Source organism: Triturus cristatus, chromosome 9 (genome assembly GCF_964204655.1).
Source record: "Triturus cristatus chromosome 9, aTriCri1.1, whole genome shotgun sequence".
In the NCBI taxonomy this organism is placed as follows: domain Eukaryota; kingdom Metazoa; phylum Chordata; class Amphibia; order Caudata; family Salamandridae; genus Triturus; species Triturus cristatus.
The window spans coordinates 83,314,324-83,338,265 of NC_140592.1; the positions used below are offsets into that span (position 1 = coordinate 83,314,324).

At 43.8% G+C, this 23,942-nt stretch overlaps 1 protein-coding gene across 1 annotated transcript in view; it reads right to left on the bottom strand.

The window, feature by feature from the left end:
• Nucleotides 1-23,942, bottom strand: part of IFT122 (intraflagellar transport 122) — a 453,095-nt gene that overhangs the window by 427,958 nt on the left and 1,195 nt on the right. The window contains exon 2 of the mRNA XM_085624471.1: nt 9,400-9,466. Coding sequence (XP_085480597.1) covers nt 9,400-9,466 — 67 coding nt within the window. The remainder of the gene's footprint in view (nt 1-9,399; nt 9,467-23,942) is intronic.

The following is a 23,942-nucleotide window of genomic DNA, read 5'->3' on the forward strand; positions in this document are numbered from 1 at the left end:
CGTACCCTGCGCCGCCAGGCCTAATTCAGCCTAGTTCTTCAAATGGTGCCCTTTGTGAGGCGGCTTCAGAGGTAGCGGTTTTGCCTGAAGGTCGTGAGGAACCCCGCAAGAAAATTCTGGAGGAATCGCGAACCACGTCAAGCGACCCCTGTATGTCAAAGTGGTCCGAAGGTCTTTTTCAGCGCGGTTTCTCCTTCCTGACGGCTGCTGACTGCTGCCCTGACTGCCGCCTTGCTTTGGCCCTTTATGGTGATGTATGGTAATGCGAGACATTAGACGGCCTCTGTTGGCGTAAGAAGACACTTAGTTAAGTATTGGTGGGTAGCTCCCACAATTTTGTTTGATTTGGGTCTTTGATTCGGCTATTGCAAAAGCCGAAGCCGAGGGGTGAGTACATTTGTGCTGTGTTATCTGATTTAACCCCTTGATGTTTGTGAACAGTCCAGTGAAATAACGATGCCTGGTCTGAGTAAGTTTAGAAAGTTTTGTTGTTTTGGTTGTGAAAGGGATTCCCGGCTGGAGGACTCTTGTCCAATTCCTCCGGTTGGAATTATGTGAATTAAATTAGCCGACTCCCTTGAGGGAATACCTAAATAGGTTTAGGTATAAAAACATATTTCTTCCTTGGTGATTCTGTATCCCCAGGGAATTAAAATATGGACATAATACATACAAGGATCCTTTGTTCTGCGCAATCTTATGAATGGAGTGTATTTTGGCTTCTTGGACACACAGCAGTCTGTTGGGCTGGTTTTTTTTTTGCAGTCTTTTGGAACACTATTAAGAAGCGTTTCTTGTAAATATGACTTGCAACTAGTATTTACAAATGGTTTGGTTTAAGTACAGTCTGTGGGCTGTCCTTTGTTTCTGTCCTAAGTGTTGATCTGTGGGTTAAATGTGTGTGTCCTGAGTGTTGACCCCTTTCTGTTTATGTCTGAAATGAGCTCAATGTGTGTTTGTGGCTTTTCTTGATGTTTTCAGTCTGTTAAGCAAAATGTCAGTTAATTAATATTAAGTAGAAATTAAATAAAAATCCAGAAATGAACCATGTGATATGCTAAATAGTTATATGTTGCTATATAATTTATAGAGTAAGCAACTATGCACATGTACAAACTGTTAAATGCTTAAAAAAATATTCACATTCACTAGGAATACAATGGCCTCAAAAACGAAATTGTGTGTTTTGTAGAAAAATAAACTTATAGTATTTTTTTTACTTACATACATTGTATTAGATATTAACAGGCAAACACTTCGGCTGAAGTAAATTTTTGCTGAACTCAAACGCAACACGCATTGATATGTCTTCGTTTGAAGAAAAAAACCGCCACGTGCTCATGTTACAACACTGAGAGACAAGCTTTTATTGTCGCTAAGCAAGCAGCTCTAATAGACAGGAATGTTTGATCAGCCAGGACTTCGCCCTCAGTTGAACACGGGTGAAACTTTGCATTTCAAAATGTTGTTTTAAAAAAAAAAAGGTTCCAAAACTAAGGTTCATTATTTTGTATTACAGGAAGACATTTCAATTAAGGGTTTCCTCTCTTTAAGCATTTTTATAAGTTGTGTTGTACTGCATAATGAGGACATTTGTATATGGAATTTCACTTGGCGCAGGCTTTAAAAAAACTCATTTTTTTAAAGGATTTGCAAGAGATATGTCTAATATCCAATATCTGCAATCTGTAAAGAACATTCTGAGGATGATTAATATGTAGCACAATTATAGGATATTTATTTTTAAGTGCCCCAAATATCAAAGTCGAAATTGGGTAAAATAGACTATTTAACAGCATTCTTGCCCTTTACAATAGCTTTAACCCGTTCCTCGCTCATGACGGAACCACTCCGTCATGAGCCACGGGTGCCGTGTGCTCATGACGGAGTGGTTCCGTCATGCTGCGGCCGTTGGCGGCCGCTCTGCCCACGCGGCGCTAATTCCCCGCCTGTGTGGGCGATTAGCGCAAGTGGGTGGAGTCATGACGGAACCACTCCGTCATGAGCACAGCTCGCCCGTGACTCATGACGGCGTGGTTCCGTCATGAGCATAGCGGTGCCGCAAACCCCCCAAACCCCCCCCAGCGCTGCGGCGGAATTCGCGCCGCAGCGAAGGGGTTAAAGTGCCTTAGGCTTCAGTAAATGCATACATTTAGGTATAATACAAATTTGCAGGTTGTTCCCATTTGGGGTTGCTTTTAATGTCTCAGTGAGCCAATGTGCCCAGTGCAGAGGTTTGAGTTTAATATCAAGATTGAAGGTTCTAACTCTAGCTAGACCTACTGAGACGTTCATCCTTTTAAGGTTGATGAACTAAGTACCGTTGCGTAGGGTAGTAACAAACATTTGTTCTAGAGATAGTATGTTATGTTATTATGTTCTGTGAGTTATTCACAGTAACTGTTTTAATAATCTAAGAATAGAAACAAATTGTAGCCTCTAACAGAAGTAATATATATAACATGTGTTTTTAAATAGGGTTAATTATTGCAGGTTAAAAAGAGTTAGGAAGGCTTTTTGTCTTTGACAGCTTCAGGGTGAGGAATGAGACACGCGAGGCAGATTTTGACCTCGAGGTCAGTAAGGTGGGAGTTAGGAGTGAGTGTAAACAGATGAAAAACCATTGCTTGGAAAAGCTTCTCTGACAAGAAGACATTAATGCTTGCACACTATAGGAACCTTGAAAAGTGGCGGGGACCAGGAATGCTGGCAGAGGCTGGATAGCCATGGTGTTATTCTTAGCTCTTGGAGGACCGTGCAAGGTCGAGAAGTGCATTCTTGCACGGCCTCGCTCAAAGCAGGGCCTCAGAGGAAGTGATACATTCATATTTCTGCTTTTGAAAAATAATGTCCACGTAGTTGCCTTCATTTAACAAATGTGGCATTAGCCTCAGACAAAAAGTAAGATGAAGCTCTTTCTTAGAATTTTGTGGGCTACATGCCTAGGTAAAAACGATCAGCAAATTAAGATTCATTTTTCACAGGAGGAATTGTGGCGCAAGGGAACACAGAGTGTCTGTGAAAATGTTTTCCTTTTAGACAGTTAAAATTAAGGTGGCTTAACATGCTTACATGTTTTAGTCATTGCAAAGTTGACAAGATGGTTACAGTTAAGTACCACTAGGTTTGTATTTTTTATTTTTTGTGTTTTGTTAATGTGTGTTATGTTTTGTCTCCTGATTAAAAGTTATAGTTGATATTTTTGTGAGTTATGTGAAGTGTTTTTCTTTTGTGTGTTGTGTATTTTTTTTTTATTCTGTCCACAGATCATTCATGGATTGTTCTGGGTGGTTCGAGGGCTGACAAGACTACAGTTGGACACGTGAGTTGGTTTGATGACGATGTCAGTTGTGAAGGAATAATGGTGATATGAGCGCCCTGAATGGCTATAGGCAGGAAATCAGGGTGAGAGAAGACTAGAAAGGACTGAGAATGTTACAGTAGGTGAAGAGGAGTAGTGAAAAAGCAGGGGTTAACAGCCAACGAAACAGCGATGGTCCATATCATGAGGTGGTGGAACGAGTGTTCCATATGTCCCTGTGGGACCTAATCAATGTGCAAATTGCAAAAAGGAGGGTGCTGTCAGCTGTGTGTTGAAACAGATGTGTTTTTGCATAACTTCTTTGGAAAGAAATGTTTGTGTTTATTTTTGTGCAGCCTGACAAATTAAGCAGGCCAGAATATTAGTTGTTGAGTTGCAGGTTCATGGTGCATAAAGTACATGACAGTGTTGTGCGTCACCGTTCATTTACATATGATATTGAAATTTGTCTATGCTTTCTGTGCTTGGTATACAGCAAGTATACCTGATGGCTTGGCATGTGTGTTTTTATTTTATGCACGTTTTTTTTTGTTTTATGCGTTGTGTTTACGCTTTTGCTTTTAATACTGTTACAAGCTCCCCTGTGTTGTGAGGGGATGGTCATGACGATGCCCATCGCTGCGCAACAGTTGGTTGGACGTATTCCGATACTAAATTCCACAGATAATGATATTTCATGCTGTGAACATGAGAGACAACACTTCACCAGTGCATGTCTATTTGGCTATAATGGTATTGAAGGAAAATAAAAAGAGATATACAGGATCAAAGTGTGTCACCTGCAGTTAGTCACGTTACTGCCCCCTTCCCTTAAGGAACAGGCAGCCCATGATTTATATATCCTGATTGGACGCAAGGGTAAATTATAGATCTGTGACTCCTGTACATGGTGACCTAATTTCTATATTACATTAGTCAGTTTTGTTCTGCTACCTAAGTAGTGTATGACTTTGTTCCTTAAAGGAAACCAGGTTTCATTTTTCCCTGAAGAAGGAACTGGAACATTAGCTGAGATTACCGTATATGGTGTAGCGGCCAGCGGTAGAGTTAAAATTTGTGTACTATTTTGACTTTTGTGCATCACCCATACACTTGGTATTGTGTCACAAACTTTACTATCACCCGAGTAATTTCTTGTTCTTCCTATAGATTTTTCTTTTGCCACTTCTCCCCTGATCGATGCTGCATAATGCCTAGTTATTGGGGATTTTAGCTGTGTCCTAGTCCCATTTCCCTTTTCCGTATACCTTTCACCAGTCAGCCCTTTTATTATTGTTGAAGTATTGTTCAGGTTTACACTTCCAGACTGCAGTAATGTACCAGGGACCCCCATATTATGTATAATTCCCTTTTGTATGAGCAGACTGGTTTTCAAGAATTTCCTTTAGGCCTACTTCGATGTTTTCCAGTCTGACTGTCAGGGTAGTAATGGACTGGTTAACTGATTCAATACTATAGTAAGACAAGTTTTCCACCGCAATAGGAGATACCTTACATTTATTTTTTTGAACGTGATAGAATTCCCAAGTAACTATCTACCCTTAGATGGCAGAGGATAATGAAGGGTACCCAATTGAAGAGACTAGAAGTACTGCCTTTGAGAATGACAGTGTATTCTAGATCAGAGTTGTCCCATGGCATATGGTCACTCCCTCGCAGATTGCAGGCCACCTGCTTGCAGTCCATTGGTTAAATACAATGAACTGTTTTTGTACTAAATTGAAGAAAACTAACAACTGTGTCACATTTCCTACGTCACTAGATTCTGCGGGAATTAAGTCATCATAACCTGCAGAACATTGATTTAAGCCTAATTCCCATCAGTGACAGCTACAGATGAAAGGCGGACGTCTTGGCCCTACAGTCCCAGCACCCAGAAAGTAGCAAGGCTGGACAGCGATCGCCAGCGCGCCATCAATGGTATCTCCAAAGCATCGTACTTGCTCCATCAGACAGCGTTGGACATCACAAAACCAGAGTTTCAGTGTAAAAGAGCGAAAGAGAAGGATCCCTGTAGTTGACGGCAGGGCTGGTTTGAGGCTTCAGTTTTCTACCTGTCATGTGCTGGTAACCTCTGGCAGTGTGCAGTCCCTTGTGCCCCTTGGCCTGAGTTTTGGTCACCGCCCCTCTTTTTTCTTTGCTCCAACGGAAGGGCAGTGCACCGGAGGATCTAAGGCACTACATGATGAAAGGAAAATTAAATGAAAGAGCAGCCCGAACATCCTCTGACACTGAATAGCGAGTGTTGGAGTCTGAAAGTGTTGCTGAGCGTGAAAGTCTGTTGCTCTTTCCGATTAATAGTACTTGGGTCTGCACGAGATGATCTGTGCCCATGACCAACGAAGAGCACAATATCTGTAGTGCCTGCCGCAAAGGAAATATATTGGTGCACTGCCTTGAGAAATTGAGACTTTCGAGTGAGCTGTGAGTGTTTGCCAGGAGGGCACTCCAACGGATACTGAGAAGCACTATTTTCATGGAAGGCCTGAATGAAGAGGCCCAATGCGGAAGAAAACAACAGAAGCAGATTTGATGGACGATAGAAGCCTACCAGAGAGGCTTAGAACGGACTTTGGCATAGTTATGGTTGCACAAGCGGTTCCCGTGCAATTGCATAGAATGGGTGTTAGGAGACTGATTCTTATTGTTTTGCTGGCATTGTTTTAGAGTAGCATTCTGTTTAGTAAAAGCAGAATTAAGTCTATCCTCTGTTGAAGAGTATCCCCATTTCACCGGAGAGCATTGATAAGGATCGCCACTGTTTCACCTCAGTATACAATAGTCACTGAAATGCATAGGAGCCCTGAAAAGGTTAGCTAAATAATTTTAGGATTTGCTTTTGCCTAGGGTTGTGAAAAAATGATAATCCCGTTTGTAATAGTGGTCATTACTTTCTTCTGCTATCTGAATGTTAATTATGACCCGATGCTTTGTTCTCTTTGTATCCCTGTTGATAGCTTACATATACCTGCTTAAATAAAATGTGTAGAATGGAAAATGATCACCTAGCAATGAATTAGGATTTGCCTGAGTAATGGCAAAAGGAGGGTCAGAGGAAATTCGATTTTCGATCTTGCTTGTATTTAGCCACCATTTTGTGTTCCACCGCCATCTTGTGTTGCCCTCACTCAGGCAGCACAATAAACGAAGTTTTTCTGCTGATCTCACTACAACGTGTCAAAATAACCTCCTGCCTCTGTTTACGAGACTGATGTCAGGGACTAGCTAAGTCCACTAATTCCCGTCTGGTCCGACTGACCCCTGTCTCAACTGTCTGTTGGTTCACACCATTCTTTCCTGACTTTATCTTATCTTCTGGCCTTCGCTATTCTCTACTTGTATTCTCTCATTTCACAACTGTCCTCCAAAGCATACAAATGTGTCCTGCCACCTGCAAGTTGAATTGTGGACACTACCACTAATTAACTTGTGGGGAGGGGTGACAAAAACAGTTGGAAGAGAGGTTTATTTGGGTTACTTGATATCTTGTTTTCAAACTCTTCCCATTGGCTAAACATGTATGCATTGGGAGTGTTCTAGGTGAATCTATGCGCTATAAAAGATTGTGCGCCATGGAGTAAAGTGGCAGTCTCCTGAGAACCTACCACTGATGTACTTCTAGGACAACTGTACCAGGCTGCAGCTAATAAATTGAAGTTCCTATGCCAACAGAGTGTTCCGTGTCTCTGTACAATTAAGCAGGCGAACTCAGAAGATTTCAGGCGTACCCTGCGCCGCCAGGCCTAATTCAGCCTGGTTCTTCAGCGGAGAATGAAGTGTAAGGTCAACATTAGGAAAAGGTGGGGGTCAGAAAGGAGGGTGTATTGTGACAGACCGCAGGGGATGGCGAGCGGCTAGTAGCTTGGACTAGCAACGGGAAAGGTTTGAAGAGTTTCAAGTTACTGTCGTATGCTTGAACCATGAACTTTCCATTGTTGTAAACCGAGATAGAGAAGTAGGTCTCGAGGGAATGGCAGGGAGTCTTTGTCCTGTAGTTAGCATCGAAGTGCACCTGATTTTCAGTGCTTTCAAAGGTATGTAGCCAGCTCGACATGTTAAGTGGGAAAAACATGCAAAGTAGGGTATTTCTGGTGCTGTGGTTATGGTCTATGAACAAAATTCCACCACGATCTCGTGTTTAAAGGCTCTGGGTGCATTCTTATCTAAGTTCAGGGGTAAATGATTTCATAACAATAGGGTCCAGATTTAGAGAAACTTCGGGAAGAAAGGATTTATGGTGTAAGAGTGAGACAGGGAGAGGCCTTGCCCCATCAGTAATCCAAGTAGCAACATAGTCGGAATGAGGCAGATTCTCCTAGCACTGGCTATGGTCACAACTGGGTACCAGTCAAAGGCCATGAGTCAGGTAAAAGTCAATCGCTTATTGCAGCACTACAAACCTCCAAGGAAGGAGCGGATGGACGAGTTGTACCTCACCAGTCAGGATCTGCACATCCACACTGGGTCTTAGAGAGTTTCAGCGGCATTGCCTTGGCCCTAGGAGACAATCTTGCTTCTGGGATAAGATTGATCTTCTAGAATGTAGAAGATTTAGCTTATTTGCCACTTGTTATTTTAGTTACTAGAGGCCATGTGCTGCAAGAAGACTTTCATCTATGGGTGTCAGGCAAGGAAGAGTCGATAGCGGAAGACTTCAGATTCTTAAGCCAGGTTAGGTGCAAAATGGTGATATCAAGAGAAAGCCTAAGTGAGACTATGGGACATTGAATGAGCACTCTTCTCGATCACCCAGCACCATCAGTGTCCTATTTGCACACTAAAAGCATTATCCCCAAAGCAAACACTAGCTGAATCACTCACCTATCCCTAACAAAGGAAGTCATCCGTCCACGGCCACAGCTACATCAGTAAGTCTCTACCCAATGGCAGCTTAGGCAGCAAGGAGCAAACGGTTACAGTGCCATCATTGCGTTCATGGTTAGTTGGGATTAGTAGTGGCACGAAGGAATAAGCAGCTCCGGGGGCACTCATCGGTGATAGGCTGGGGCAAGCAGGAGCAAAAGTGCCTGAGCACCATCAGCAGGTTCTGGGGTAGTAGGGCGCCCACTAAAGGCCTGGAGCAGGAGCAGCTGTGGTGGGAGTGAAACAAATACGCAAGTGTGTCCTCACATTCGATAAAGTCAATGGGTACTGGACAGCATGGGGCGGAGGGTAGGCCACACTCGCCTCCACTCCAACAGCCATCACATTGCGTGGTTCCCCATGTAGCAGAGGGAAGTAGAAAAGCAGCCTCACTATCCACACCAGAATCTCACCAGGTGGGCATTGAGATCCAGGTGCCATTGGCAGGAGGTGCAGAGTACCGGTACCAAGGGAGTTAGATGACTTCTAAGACAGCTGGGTACCGGATGGTAGGTTGAGCACTTTGAGGTAAATCAAATGGGGGACGACTAAGAGCAAAATAACATCCACATATCGAGTACCATGTGTCAGTCTCCAATGTGGGTTCAGTTTCGCTCCTGAATGATCTTTCTAGCTGGGAATGTATAAAGGATTGCAATCCCGGGCCATGGAGCCTTAACAAAAGGGCTCCATCTTGTATGATAATAGCTGTACCTCATCTTCTCAGATCAAGTACGATACAATTCTGATTACCTCAACAATAATTGTCATGGCCAATGGGTAACAAGTCCTGTTGATGCACAGAAATATAAAGCATTGTGTGTGAGTAATCACACAAATACAAGCATCACCCCACTGTGTGAGTGTACCTGGGTAATGAAGTGATAACTTGTTAGGTCGATCAATAGCACTACAAATAAAATCTACCTCCAGTTTACAGTCAGTTCCAAAAATAACAACAACAATCAGCAGAGCTTTAAGGCTTTTTTTCCTCCTACGTTAAAAAATTATAACGTTGGTAGCAAAATTGCTAAATCTATTCCGCAAGTGGGTAATCTGACAATAGGGTTTAACTTTGTCTCAATCCACAAATGAAACTTTATATATACAAGGTGCTGCAAAACAGAGGTGGATTCAACAAATTGTGCTCAAATGTATGACAAGTAATAGCAAAGCACTCCAATGTAAATAAAGGGTAACTGTGGAGTTCTTACCAGCACTCTGTTTCCAGCAGCAACAATCAGTTGGGTCCCATCAGGCTTAAAGGCCAGGTCATAGATGCTATTAAAAAAAAAAAAAAAGAAGGAAAAAAAACAAAAGGGCTTAAAAACAGTAGAAAGAATTCAAGTGGAATGATAATACAGTATGAGAAGCAAACTTTCAACTCAAACAATTAAACACAGGAACGCGAACCTCCAGATTCTTGGATTTCATACGCCATATTCCCTCTACCACTATGCAGTAACCATAAGGAAACATGTGGCACTCTATTAAGCAAATAAACATGGGAAGAATTGGTTCAAGAGGTGAATCATTTCTGCGACCCTATAGCTGCTCCGTCTAAGATGTTGTATTTGAGGGGCGATCAATTAATTGAAGGGCCAAAAGTTATACTTTAGTTGCATTGTCACAGAACTAGAATAAAGGCACTCTACAGGGGTTTGCAGTCTTCATGCATAATCTGCAAACTTCAACAACAAAAAATAGTTTTGAGCTCAGACGGACCAAAAGTTACTAAAAACTGTTGCCACGCGGTGGACGGCCCTTCTCATAGGTTGACTGGTCACCTTCCTGTTGTTCATTTCTGGATTTCAGTTTCTAAGTCATGGGTACTCACAAACTTTTTCATGGGAGCCAGAATTGCAGTCTGGCTTGTGGCCCAGTGCCGCACATATCGGCCTGCACTATGGGGCAGGGTGGTGAGAGGGGAGGGGTCAGTGAGGGCAGGGCTGCTGGGGTAAAAAAAAAAACAGCCCTTTTCAAAACATTACTAAGCATTGGCCAAGCAAATGGGTCTCGCCTATGCTAGGTGTATAGGCTTTCTAACTGTTTTTTAGCCATGTTGCATAGCAGCTCAGCCACTGTGCAACCTTGCCTGAAAGTAAACAAAATAAAACAGCTATGACGCAGTCAATGCTGACCACACCATAGCATTTTCTTTTTTTTACTTTCAAGCATATCCTAAGTGGTACTAATGAGGTGAAACCTTTCCCCGAAAAGTGTTAATGTGTGAACAAAAGCCAAAATAATGAAGTAATGGGAACACAGAATATGCTGCTTTACACCGCATGATATGCCTTTATTTGCTGCATAATTTAGTAAACCCTGATGCCTAATTTGGTCCTCCTCTAGTGCATAATTCTAGTGGCCCTGTCTATGCGGTTTCTAAAGAATGGAATTGCACAGAACTAGCCCACAATAACATAACATGAGAATGTGGAAATAGATGCAACAGAAATATGGCATGGCCTGCAGTATGGTACACAACTTATTAAGAATAACAGAAAACGTGTATTAGAAATCCAATCTTCTCTCCACCAAATCATTTTTTTAAAATATACAGAAGAACTATATTTTGCATCATAATATACAGTCTAGACTTCATATTTACAGGCTGACTCGTGGCTCAATGAATAATTTTATTGATATTAAGCTAAAGTGAACACCTAACTTTTCTCACATTTCTAAATACAGTCTTCAAAACTATTTTTATGGTCACACATTTTTTTTTAACAAAATCAGGCCCATCCACTGTTTTAACTACCACGGTTTAGGATATTAGTACAAGCAACACCAATCTACTATTCATGAAGGTAAACATCTAGGCAGAAGGATCTATGCCCTTTAGGGCTAACAATTTCTATAGATTTATTGATTTAAAGATTTTACACACTGGGGGCTTTCAAAACTATTTCTTTATTTTTCATCATTCTTTGGCACTAGAATTTGTCTTAATATTGTCTGAAACACTAAAACAAAACCAAAGGTTAGTCTCAAACTCTGGACCCCACTACAGTAGCCACTCCTAGCCCTACCTCTTTTCTGTCTATTCACCTCACTCAAACTCCTAACTTAATAGTATGTTTTATGGAAATCCCTAACACAAATACCACTTGTCCTCCTACTGTCTCACAAGAACTAATAAATCAAACATATAATTCAATATGCTTTCCATATTGGGCATTCTCGTTCCCCAAGCTCATTCTTCTTACAAAGTATACACATTTCCAAATAGCCAAGACCACTAAGTTTATTGCACTGTTTGTCTTTGTGATCAATTGCAAATCAGAATTTGTGTAACAAATGCATTAGTCTCATCAGGGCAAGTTAATCTACATATGTAGATCAGGTAGTTTTCAAATTGCTAATGTTCAATTAGATCCAAGGAAACACTAATGTTCATCTGGTTAGTTCCAGCTAATTCACCTTATCAATTGTTTCCCTTCAAAAGTGGTATCGTATGCCTCTGAGCTCTCCCTACTATTGAGATCTTTGATATTTGTATAGGAATACAGACAGTCCAGAGCTCTCATTCATGCCTCTCGGGATACACAAAGGCTCTCTGAAATATCAGTTCTCAAGCTCCAAATCTAATGAGAGCTTCAATTCTTTCTAATGCTAAACATTTCAAGCTGTACAGTTTTCCTGCATGCATTTCAATGAAATGCATCCTTGAAGCATAGCTCAAGCCTTCCTAGCAGTAGTCCTACTGGGTTCCATCACTCGAATTTTTTGTTTCCCTATAGTGCTACAAACATCCAGTACTTCACATAAACACAGACTGTGAACATTGATAAATATTTTGCAATTATTTTACTTGAAAGACTTTCTAAAGTCTCCCAATTTATCAAATTTCAATATGCATCTCAAAGGATAGATCATACATTTCACAATGTCCACAGCTATAGGACGCCTTGAGGGGTGGTGGTAACCACGTCTGTATTTTGCCTTTCAGTGGTTCAAAAAGACTGGATGGTAAGGATGCTGGCTAGGTTTGAAGTTCTGCCTAATTCAATTTTTTGTGGTCTGTCAAATACAGATCGTTGTCTGCTGTAATGAGCAGTCGGTATTTATTCAAACTGCTAGCCATTATATTGAGAAATTTATCAAAATGTCTCTGGTCATTCGTTCTACATTCTATGATCAAATAATAGGTTGTCTATGTTTTTCCTTTTACTCTCTATGATGCTTCATTAATTATGCCCAATAAGCAGCATCTATTGCAAAATCTTTCTTGGCATCTTCCTGCTCTCCTTAAGAAAATTCTACTCATGACTACTGTTCCTGTAAAATATGGTGAGCTTTCCACTCAGTATGCAATTCATATACTTGTTTGGGTGATACAAGCAAGGATGAAGTAGGTGATTAGTTGAAGACCATTTATAGACACAAAGATACAATTTTATTTTCACACTATCTAGTTAACCATCCAGAACTTCTATTTTACTTTGACTGGCTGACATTGTCAAATTGATGTTCAATTATTTCAAGTTCTAGTCCAGATAATTTATTGAAGCTCTTTTTTATTTCTCTTCCAAATAATGAAAAAGCACTCAATAATATATAACCATCTGTTGTAATCTCTCTGTCTTTCCCTTTCCTTCCCTCTTGGTATATATAACCCTGCCCACCTCTTCTCTGTTATGCCCAGTGGATTCTCCCCCTGGACTCTACCTTAGAATGTTGGTGATGCTCTTGAGTCTGGTAATCACTTTTCAACACTGGCTACGATCCACTGCATAGGGGGCAGTTTAGCCATCTTCCCTTTGTGTTCTCTCTCCATCTGAGGCAGGTGGTTATGGCGGAAAAGCGGTGGACACACAGAGTACAAGTGTTGCCTGAAGATCCTCTTGTTCACCTGTGAGCATTGCTGAGGGAACGGTGTGTGTGTTTGGAGTCTAATTGTCTCGCATTGGCTCCGTTGCAGCTGGGAACTGGAGCCTTACAGGTGCTGGACCCGCCTCTCACTTTCATGCGGTGTTCCCTGCTCCCCCTAAATGTGTGACAGAATCTTCACTTTGGAGCAGTCTCGGTGGGCTAACATCTGGGGTCCATACGAGAGTGCATTTCTACAGAGATCTTGCTTTCTGCTTCCAAGATCGTTCTTAAGGACCCTCGCTCCGGAGCAGTCCCGGAGAGCAGACATCTGTGGTGTTTGACTGGCGATTCCACCTCTGGGACTATTGGAGGAGTCCATGGCCAGCTGCTGTCAGCACTGGGGTGGTTCCTGTTGGACTGCCAGTCCCTCGCAGCTGTGCGTCGGAACTCCTCCGGTGCCAGACTCGGTTCCTTTTGCCACAGGTTTCTGGTGGAAGGTTGTTAGCAGCTGACGGGAAATCCTCCTGCGAGCCACACCTGGTACTACCAGCATGTTCCTGTCGAGTTTCACCCTTACGTTGTGCCTCAACGAGCTACATCGCATCCTGAGGATTTTTAGGTCTCGCCTGAGCCAGCGCATGCGCTGTCTCAAGCGAGACATTTAGTAAGCAGGTTTTGAAAGTGCTACCCAGAGGCAGCCGGCCATCAGCTTGCTGTTACGCGCCCAAGCGCGCGCAGCCGTCAGCTTTCAAGGCGCCATCTGGACCCTGATTACTTTCACTTTTGCCGCTCGCGTGTTTGCCGTTGCGAGGGGCGCGCGCACCCCTGCTTTCACTTTTGCCGTCTTGTTAAGGTTAGTTTACCTGAAATTACCACAAACATTGCCTGCAGCAAACAAACGCAAGTAACTTTTCATTGTTTTATTAACTTAATTATGAAGGGGTGGAGTATCTTCACGTGAGCTGTTCAAGGGTTATTCAGGAAGCACACATCTTATCTCGTCCCCATGCAAAGTCTGATAACTGCGGTCCAGCCAGTAGGCGTTTGATAGACTGGCTGACACTTCTTTGGAATCTTATTGTGATTATCCTATACGCAGACAGCGTGATTGCCATTTTATGTGCTATGCCAGCCTAAGGGATCCCCCCGTCTGCCCTTGTGTTGCATAATATAAACTGAATCAATTCACCTCTTTATTACAGTAAAAGGAACGGACATATGTTTGTGTAACCATCACAGGTGGGGTGCAGCATGTCGTGTTCTGGTCACTGGATGTCCATGTTGCTAAATGTAGAATGGACGCACATTGAAACTTTAACATTCGTCTAATGTAGCTGTGGAATGGGAAGCGTGATCACGTACAGTTTACCGGATCCCTGTTGCGAACATCCAGATTATGGACTGTTTGTATACGTCAAAGTCCTATTTTAATGACACAAAGCCCATAGCCTCAGCGCATTCCCCTCTGACGTGTCTGCCTGAAGGAGCCGTGCTCGGGTGTGCGCAAGTGTGGTTTAGGAAGTACGGCTTAGCCTATTTCTACAAAAAGAACTATTGATGGACAGAATGCAGAACAATGTCATACATTCACCCCAGTACAGAGATCTGGGCCTATATCCATCGTTTATTTGCTCACCATGCCTTTCCAGTTTGGACCCAGCCATATGCAAATCAGTCTTGACCCTGTGCACAATGGGAACAGTCCAGACCGAACTGCCAGGCCAGGTCCTCCCTGGACTAGAAACAAGCATCCTAGGACCGGTTTCCGGGTTTCACCCCTCTTCAACCAGGATAGCTTAGTTGATTCCAGTGGCATGGAGAGCACGGGACTCACGTCTGAGCATACCCGTCCCACTCGGGGTGACAAATGCAAAAAGAACTATTGATGGACAGAATGCAGAACAATGTCATACATTAAGGAACTCCTCCCTGGCACCTTAATCTGAAACACGGAGATAGCGAAAGCCTAACTGATTTTCTAGTCTGTACAAATGTTAATCTTTATTTCCTATCGCACAGTTGTATTTCCTGAAATGAAAGCGTGTGCTTTTAAGTTTCTTGTATGTAACCGCTTCTCTTCTTTAACATGCATTGGCATAGCCAATAGGTCTCGCTTTTGGGACCTTATAAGTGTTTAGCCATGCAACAGTAGATGCTGTTGCACAAAGGATATTGTGCTGCATAACTAAACACTTATGAGGTCCCAAAAGCGAGACCTATTGGCTATGCCAATGCTTGTTTCTGTTCTAGTCAGCGTGAGTTTCCTGCCGGCGAGCGCTGAAGACGCTGATCCCCGAACGTGTGCACACTGTGACATTTCTTCTTCATGCGCATGTGTAAGGCGGAGTCGCTTCCAGCCTGAGGTCCCCGCCTAGCAGTTAGGGAGCGATTTACTGCTATTCACGCCGGAGAGTAAAGGATTCTGGCACGGGCCATTCAATGGTGAGAGAGTGTTCCATACAGCCCAAGGTGAAGAATTACAGCGTGTACAGCTTCGGTGGAGTGAGGCCTCGCATCCTCAGCCTCACACACTGAAATACACGTTCTGAGCCTTCAGGACACTTTCTGCAGTCCCCATGTGTTACAGTGCCTCATCCCAGGACATATTTGAGGTGAGACTTCCTGTTCTTGTGCACGTAAGCCCATCTGCTCATAGCATTTCATCCCCACCATGTGTAGTGATATTTAGGCAGTGCGTAGTACCCCAGGCGTCCTAGCTGCTTGTGCGCACTGGCGTGAGATCTTCCAGCCCTTTTCTCTTTGGATGCACCCTGGGTTATGACCTAACTGAGTTGGTTGGCTGAAGTGTAGGCCAAAGTAACTGTTGGGGTTCCAATTCGTCCTTTTGAGCCGGCCTCCTCTACTAGTTTTGCTCTTGCCATATTAGGGACCTTGGGCAGGGCCCATCTCCTTTTGCACTGCACTATGATGGCTGCGGCGAGCACGAGTTAACCTCATTGTTTCTTAATGAAATTGGGGAGCCATAAATACACTGGAAGGACTGGGTAAAGTTGTTCAAGTCACACTTGATTCCCAGGGGGGGGGGGGCGGGGGGGGGGAAGACGTTTCTCCCCATTGCGTAAACAGCATATCCTTCTACACAATTTGTGAGTTTATGGGCGAAAAATGTTTGAGACATTCCCTGAACAAAAGAATGAAGAGGAAGCTGAGGCCATGGACATATTTGCCAGTACCATGCTCAAGTTGGAGACCCATTTTGGAGACAAATTAAATGTGGTGTTAGAATGTCACAGGTTCTTCTGTAGGTCGCAAGGGAAGCAAGAGACAGTAACCAATTACATTGCAGGTTTGAGGGGTCTAAGCAAACTGTGCGATTTTATAAGACTCTCTTATAAGGGACCAGCTAGTACGTTGCACGAACAACATGCATATCCAGGAAAAACTGTTAGCCAAGAACCCCACCCTCAGGGAGGCAGTGGACATTGCCCAGTCCGTGGAGCACACTGCCAAGTGCATCAAAGAGATGAAAGCGCCTACGGGTCTAGTAGCTAGTGTACAGGTGAGTGAAGATGAAGGAGAAAATTGTGAAGTAAAGGGGAAAGAAGGGATGCGTAACAAAACGCAAATACATGGAAAGGAAACTTAGATGTTACAGGTGTGGCAGAAGCAATAATTTAGCCAACAATATCCAATGCCCAGCCAAGAGTGTGACGTGTAAGAAGAGCAATAGAAGGGGGCATTTCACAAGGGTGTGCAAAGAAGGGGACCCAAACAACAGAGAGGGGCTGGTAAAGAAGGGATTTGTGTCAAAGAAGTTAAATGTGTCACTTCTAATTAAAATAAATAAGTCTTCCAAGTAAAAGATATGATGGGGAGTATTAACTGAATCTATCCCAATTGTGAAGTACTGCTCAATAGTAAGGCTGTCACCATGTATGACGATTCCTCTTCTTCCCCATACCGAGTTTGCGAGCATGGACAGGCAGGGGAGCATCACATTCATGAAGCCAGGTATCTCACCCACAGGCTATACCAAGGAGCCCATACCCCTGGTTGGGATGATAGCAATGCACATGGAGTTCAAGGGGAGGAGCACAGTGGGGAAGGTCAACATTGTGGAAACAGGGTCTAACCTATTGGGATGGCAATTTCAGAAAGAGTTGGGGATAATCCTTGATCCCAACAACCAAGATCAAGTGCTTTTGACGAATGTCATCCTACCCGGGACCAGCATAAGCAAGGAGTTCCCCAAATAGTTTGATGCAAAACTACACCTTCTTCATGATTTCCAGCACAAGATCAAACTCAAACCTAATGCCAGACCCACCGTTCACAAGTTATACCCGGTGCCACATTTGATGAAGGAGCCCCCAGAGAAGGAATTGGACAGCTTATACAGAATGGATATCATACAACCCATTGACACGTCAGAGTGTCTGGCAACCATTGCGATCGCATCCAAGGCCAACGGAGAAGGGATTCGTCTACGAATGGACCTGCGGAGTCTCAATGAAAACATCTGGGTCGAAAGGTACCCTCTTCCAAACAAACAAAATGCCAAGTACCATGGGACAGACGAAGTTCTTTCGTGTCATCGATCTACCCATGGCCTACCACCAAGTAGATCTTCAGCCAGACTCTAGACTCTCACTGCATTCATAACCCCACATGAAGCATACATGTTCAAAAGAATGCTGTTTGGTCTGGCATCAGCTGCAGTGTTTTTACAGAAGATCATGCGCCAAGTTCTGAAGGGTGTGGATAACACCATGTGTTTCCAGGACGACATCCTGGTGTATGGCAGAACGGCCGAAATCCACGACCAAATACTCAGGGAGGTTTTCAAGAGTTTGAAGGATGCTGGATTCACTGTGCAGGAACCAAGTGCCAGATCCATGTGACGTTGGTGGATTATCTTGGATCCTCCATTTCCGAGCATGGGTTCAGGTCAAAAAACAATTTGCTGAGTGCTGCGAGAGATGCCCCAAGAACAAGAACGAGTTAAAATCCTTTCTGAGGTTACGAGAGTACACGGCCAAGTACATCAAGAACTTTTGAGGGAAGTGCGAACAATTGCGGGGCCTGTTAAAAAAAGACAAGGAGTTCGATTGGCAGGATCAACATAAATGCACGGTGGATGCCTTGAAGGATGAAATGATCAATTCCACAGCCTTAGGTACCTTCAATCTCAGGGAAAAAAACATCCTTACCATCGACGCGTCCAACAAGAGCCTGGGAGCTTCCTTGTCTCAAAGGGATGGCAAGGAGGAAAAGTTAATTGCTTTTGCTTCCCGTTGCCTGACCGAAGCCAAGAGTAATTATTCTGTTATGGAGAAGGAAGCCCTGGCGTGCTTCTGGGCAGTGAAACACTAAGTGTTTTCTGTGGGGCTTGAATTTCACCATCCGCTCTGACCACAAGCCCCTGACATACAGGTTTACTGTGAAAGGCATGGAACACTGTACGCCACACATCTGCAAATGGATACTGGGCCTAGAAAACTTCTGTTTCAAAGTGGAAAAAGTCCCAGGGGGCGAGAACAAAATTGCTGATTTCCTATCCAGAACACCGTTACAAGGAGAACCGCAAGAGGAAATGCTAGACAGCCCTATCATGGCCATGACAGACCCTGCCCTAACAGAAGAAGAATGGGAAAAAACATGGAAGAGGATAAAGTGTTAGGTAGGCTAATGGAGATAATGGTCAAAGAGTGGCCCAACAAGTGCAGTGAAGTCGTTTAAGAGATCAGAGACTTCTGGGAGGTCAGGTTTGAGTTGCGCACCATAGCAGGCAAGTTGTATCGCAAGAATAGAATTGTGCTTCCCGTAGGACTGAGGAAGAGGATCGTGGAGTTGGCCCACAAGGGTCATTTGAGGGGGAGCATCACAAAAAACAGAATTAGGGAAATTTTCTGGTTCCCCAGGATGGACACTACGGTAGGAAACAAGTATAGGATTGTCTCAGTTGTACCAGAAGTGACAAATTCAAGCCCATCCGCAAAGCCCCGTTGTCCCCTGTTGAGCTGCATTCCAAACCTTGGAGTAAACTTGCCATGGACATAATTGGACCCATGGACAATATAGGGATGTACAAGAAATTCATGCGGGTGTTGGTGGACTACACATCTCACTGGATCACGCAAAAATTTGTCCATTGCACTAACACTAAAATGGTCCTAGACTTTCCCAAGGACGTTTTCTCAAGGGACGGGATACCATCAACCTTGGTCACCGACAATGGAGTGCAGTTCACATCACAACAGATAAAGGACTTTTTGCAAAACCTAAATATTAAACATGAAAGAACTGCACTGTATTGCCCTAAGGCTAACGGCCTGGTTGAAAGAGCCAACAGACTCACAAATGAACATATACAGTTAGCTGTAGTGAACGGTAATGGTGTTGAATCATCCTTACGTGAATGTTTATGGGCGTACTACACCTCACCTAATCTGGTGTAAGGGGTGTCCCCGTTTGTAACCATCAGGAGAAGAGAACCGTGTACAAAATTGAACCCGATGTGGTTGGGGGAGAAGGGGTGGTTGTTTCCAATCCCAAGGAAGCTGGTGAGAGGGTGGAATGTCACCAAAGCAAGTAAAAGAGGTGGTACGATGAGAAGAATGGGGTCAAGACTCCCAAGTGGAAGGAAGGGGATTGGGTACAAGTCAAAAGGAGCGTAAAGGAATCGCACAGCAAAAGCAAATTCTATCCCCCATGCCGTGTGTCCAAGGTTTTCAACAATGTGGTACTTCTGGAGAATGGACAAATGTGGAGTTGTGACAGAGTTGTCAAATGTAAAAATGTTTAGCATTATGTAAAAAAGGGAGGTGTGTTGTAATCTTTCCCTTTCCTTTCCCCTTGGTATAGCCCTGCCCACCCCTTCCCTGTTATGCCCAGTGGACTCTTCCCCTGGAGTCTGCCCTAGAAGGTTGGTGATGCTCTTGAGTCTGGAGAGTGGATGGCTAATAAAGAAGTTGCTGGAATCTTACCTCGTCTTCTGGTGATCACTTTTTAACACCATCGTACTACTCTCCATGAAGATTTGAAATTTCCCTACACAATGCTAATTGTTGCCACCACCATTCCATGATTAGATTTGCCAGAGAAGGCAAAAACGTACAGCCGGGTGCTATTCCACAACAGTGCACAAAACACTTTCCACTAAATGTAAAGTACTTTTATGTATTCATCAGGTCAAAAGCGTTTGATCTTTCACACATTGCAAATTTGTGTAAGGGTGCTTACAAACTCTTATGTGGGATCAGTCTCCAATCTCTAGTATGTACTTTGATCTCTTAGTTCTAGCACTACTTTCTTCAGTTAGAGCTCCTTATCCGAAAAGACCATTATAGCTTGTTATAATGACGTATGTATCTTGCTTTAGATCTCATAGTACTCTTCATACACTTCTACTGAAGTTCTAATGTATCTTACTCTGTGAGGCAGCTAGCCATATGGCCGCCCGAGGAGAGATTTGGTGTCAATTGCCACCCCCCGCCGGCTGCCATATAGAGCGGGGGCAATTGCCACCCCCGAGATGGCATGTAAGAGAAGGAGGAGGCCGCCGACCTGAAAACTCGTCCCCCCCCCCCCCCCCCCATTGCTACGCCACTGATCCTACTGTTATAGTAACATCAGTTTTTCTGTTTATCATTTTCTACTCTCCAACTACCAGGATGAGTTTCGATTGTATTTTTGGTGACATTCAGATGCATTCGGTCCACCAAAATTAAAAATATCAAAACAAGATGTCTTTTGTTATGTCTGCATTGTCACCTAATAAAAAATAAGGAGATATCTTGTACATCTAGTATTATAAATGTACCTAGTAGAGTATTTCCCAGCACAATTGGGTGAAGTGGGTTTTAAATTTAAAAAAATGTTGTTATAACTGTCAAACTTTAAACAAATCAATAAGAAATTGTGTACAGTAACACTAAATAACTGATGCAAATAAAAAGCTAAAGGCTTCAGTATCCAAAGTATTAGGCATTAAGGCTGCAAAATGTTTAATTATAGGCTACCACTCTGAAAGGGAGTTGTGAACTTTCTGCTTAAGTCCCCATTGGAGTCAATAGCAGGAGTCATCGAGTGACACGGAAAATGAGACAGAACACCTTTGCTCCTCCTCCCTTCCAGCTGTTACTAGAGGACCTGCCACACTGCTTCTGCCTTGCCAGTGATCTGCCTTCTCCTTTGGGGCAGACCAGGAAGAGTAATGCATGATCAGATCAACTTCACAGAGATGCTAATGTCCGTGATGTGACTTTACCCAGCAAGTCAGTGCCCAAATAGCCAAATACATTCAACAATGCTAACAAAAACAATATATGGGAGCCTACAATCCATGGGCGTCAATTCACCAAAATACAGAGGTTGTGGAAGGGACATCACATACCTTCTAGCATTTACTGTGACTCACACATGCTTAAATCTCCAGATACGTTCACGCATTCCCTGTCAGATAAACACACTCACCTGCAAGCATGTATACAACATACATTTAAAACAGGATTGTTTTCCTCACCGTAGCGGTCAGATAGGGCCATATTCCATCTCATTATACTTCATTTTTATTACACAAATAGTGAATAATAGTATTCACTATTTACTATTTATGTAATAAATAATTTGACAGAAAACCAGGAAAATGGAGCTCCAAACGATGTCCATTAGGACGAGCTGCTTGTCTTCCAAACATGGATTTTGCCACCTCTGAGGCCAGGGTCGCAAAGGCAGTGCCAGGGGTAGCAAGGGGCAAGCTGCAACCCTAGTATAAAAGACTGTCTCTAATTTCCTTATTGCAGGCAACTTAGGAAGTCTCCTGTAATAAAGACAAGACATAGCTTCTGACCTGCGATACATAATTCTGTAACAATTACAGTTGAACCTTTGAAAAAAAGGTTTTCCGCCTATATTTATATGTAAAAATCTATTTAAATGGAAAACCGGGAGCCTTAATTAAAATACTTTACTTTTATAAAGATAAGTGTTGGGATGGACAATCAATTCATCACGCTGTTGGGTGACCGATGAGAGCTGAGCTTGTCGTACCCCCACACTACCCTTCCTGAGAAGCCTGTGACTGCTCGCCATCACTACCACTGAGTCAAGTGTGAAAGGGGCTGTACTTAGCCTAGTTTACAAAGCCATAGCAGGACGGACACTTTAATATCAGAGGTAAGTAACCCCAGCTACCATGGCTATGGCCAAGTAGCTCTATATCACAATCAAGGGGATGGAGAGTAATTATTTAACGCAGTCCAGCATACACTCAACCCAGTACTTATGAAGTTTGAGAAGACCATGAAAAACCTAATTCTGTGGTCACAAAGTGGAACACCACAATACGATTTTTGCATATGTGGTCCAGTAGCCTCATCCCTCCTCTCAAAAAGGGTCTAAGCAACCCCTTTTCTGCTGCCACTCCAAACTATTTAATCTGTCAGTTTTTACAGTATTTTTTCCAATTTACAGAACTGATGCTATACAAGAAAATGTATTGATTCATAACGAGCCAATGAGCAGCTCCTCACTCTCGCCCACAAAAATGTTATGGCGCAGCAACCTATGAGACCAACTGCACCACTCTTAAGTGGAAATGTTTTTGGGTCTGTATATCTTCACTTTGCTATAAGTGTGTAGTTTAATGTAATTCCTGCTTGGGGCAACAATTTGGAGCCTGGGAAGGCAAAGCCAGACCCAATGGGAGCCCAGAACAAACGCCGCCCGGCGGCCCCGCCCATTTACATAGCCCACGAAATGGGGCGACCAGGGTTGGTCACCCCAGGGCAAACTACGCCCCCCCCCCAATCCGGGGACGAGCTGGTGAGCAGCGAGGGGGTATAAGAAGGGGCACAAGGCCTGAGAATTACACAAACCCTTCCCCTCGCAGAAGATAGAAGGAATTGGTAGGACGCTGGGCATCCAGCGCGTTTAAACGTTACATACACCCTGCGATGTACTGAGTCTGGTTTCTCCCTCCCCCACCGCCATCTATGTCCAACCGAGCAACGCAAGATGGTATGGATCTTGTGTCATTCCTACGTGAAGTGGGTCATTCCTACGTGAAGTGGGCGCAACGCTGGGCAGAGGCCAGACGTGAATTTGGCTGTATATGGCTGCGGGACACCAACATAGTTTGGCTGGGGCGTTCAAGAATGAAATGGGACCAACTGCTCCTTGCGGTGCAGGAAGCAATGGGGCAAGGTGGCAGACCAGATGCGGTGGTGGTCCACCAAGGAAGTAACGACCTGGCAGCATTGGGAAGGAGGGGCCTCCTAGAAAATATGCTGGAAGGCCTAACAGCTATGGCACGACTGATCTGCCCAGCTGAAGTAATCTTTTCTGAAATAATAGTGCGGAGAGCCTGGAGAAGGGCCATGGATCTGGAGGCAGTGGAAAAATCCAGACGAAAACTCAATATCACCATGGCAAAGATATGTAGGGCCAATGGCTGGGGTTTCGTAAGACACAGTTTCATAAATTTGAGGTCCCCAGGCTATCATTTGGAGGAGGGGGTGCACCAGACCTGGGTGGGGATGGGCATGTTCCTACTGAACATTCTAGGAGTACTAGAACAGATGGGTTTTGAATAACAAGACAAAGGGGGTAGCAGGAGGAGCTCCCTCTGATCGTGAAATCGTAGGTAGCGTGGCAGAAGGAAACCAAGAAAGGTAGAAAAAGAGATAGATTACCAGCGGTAGATGGAAGGCTCACACAGTGTCCATGGGATGTCTCAAGGCAGGGGCACTGAGGGAGCCATGGACAGCATACCGCCATAGAAAGAGTAGATGTGATGCTCTTGCAGGGCCCTTGGGATGCCTCACGGCAGGGGTACCTAGGGAGTGAGATGTAAGGACTCACCCTCAGGCAGGAGAGAGTAGACGCTCACACAGGGGACCTTGGGATGCCACTCGGCAGGGACCCGTAGGAACAGGGAGGGCCCAAGAAGGGGTCCAGGGCAAGCGGGATGGCACTT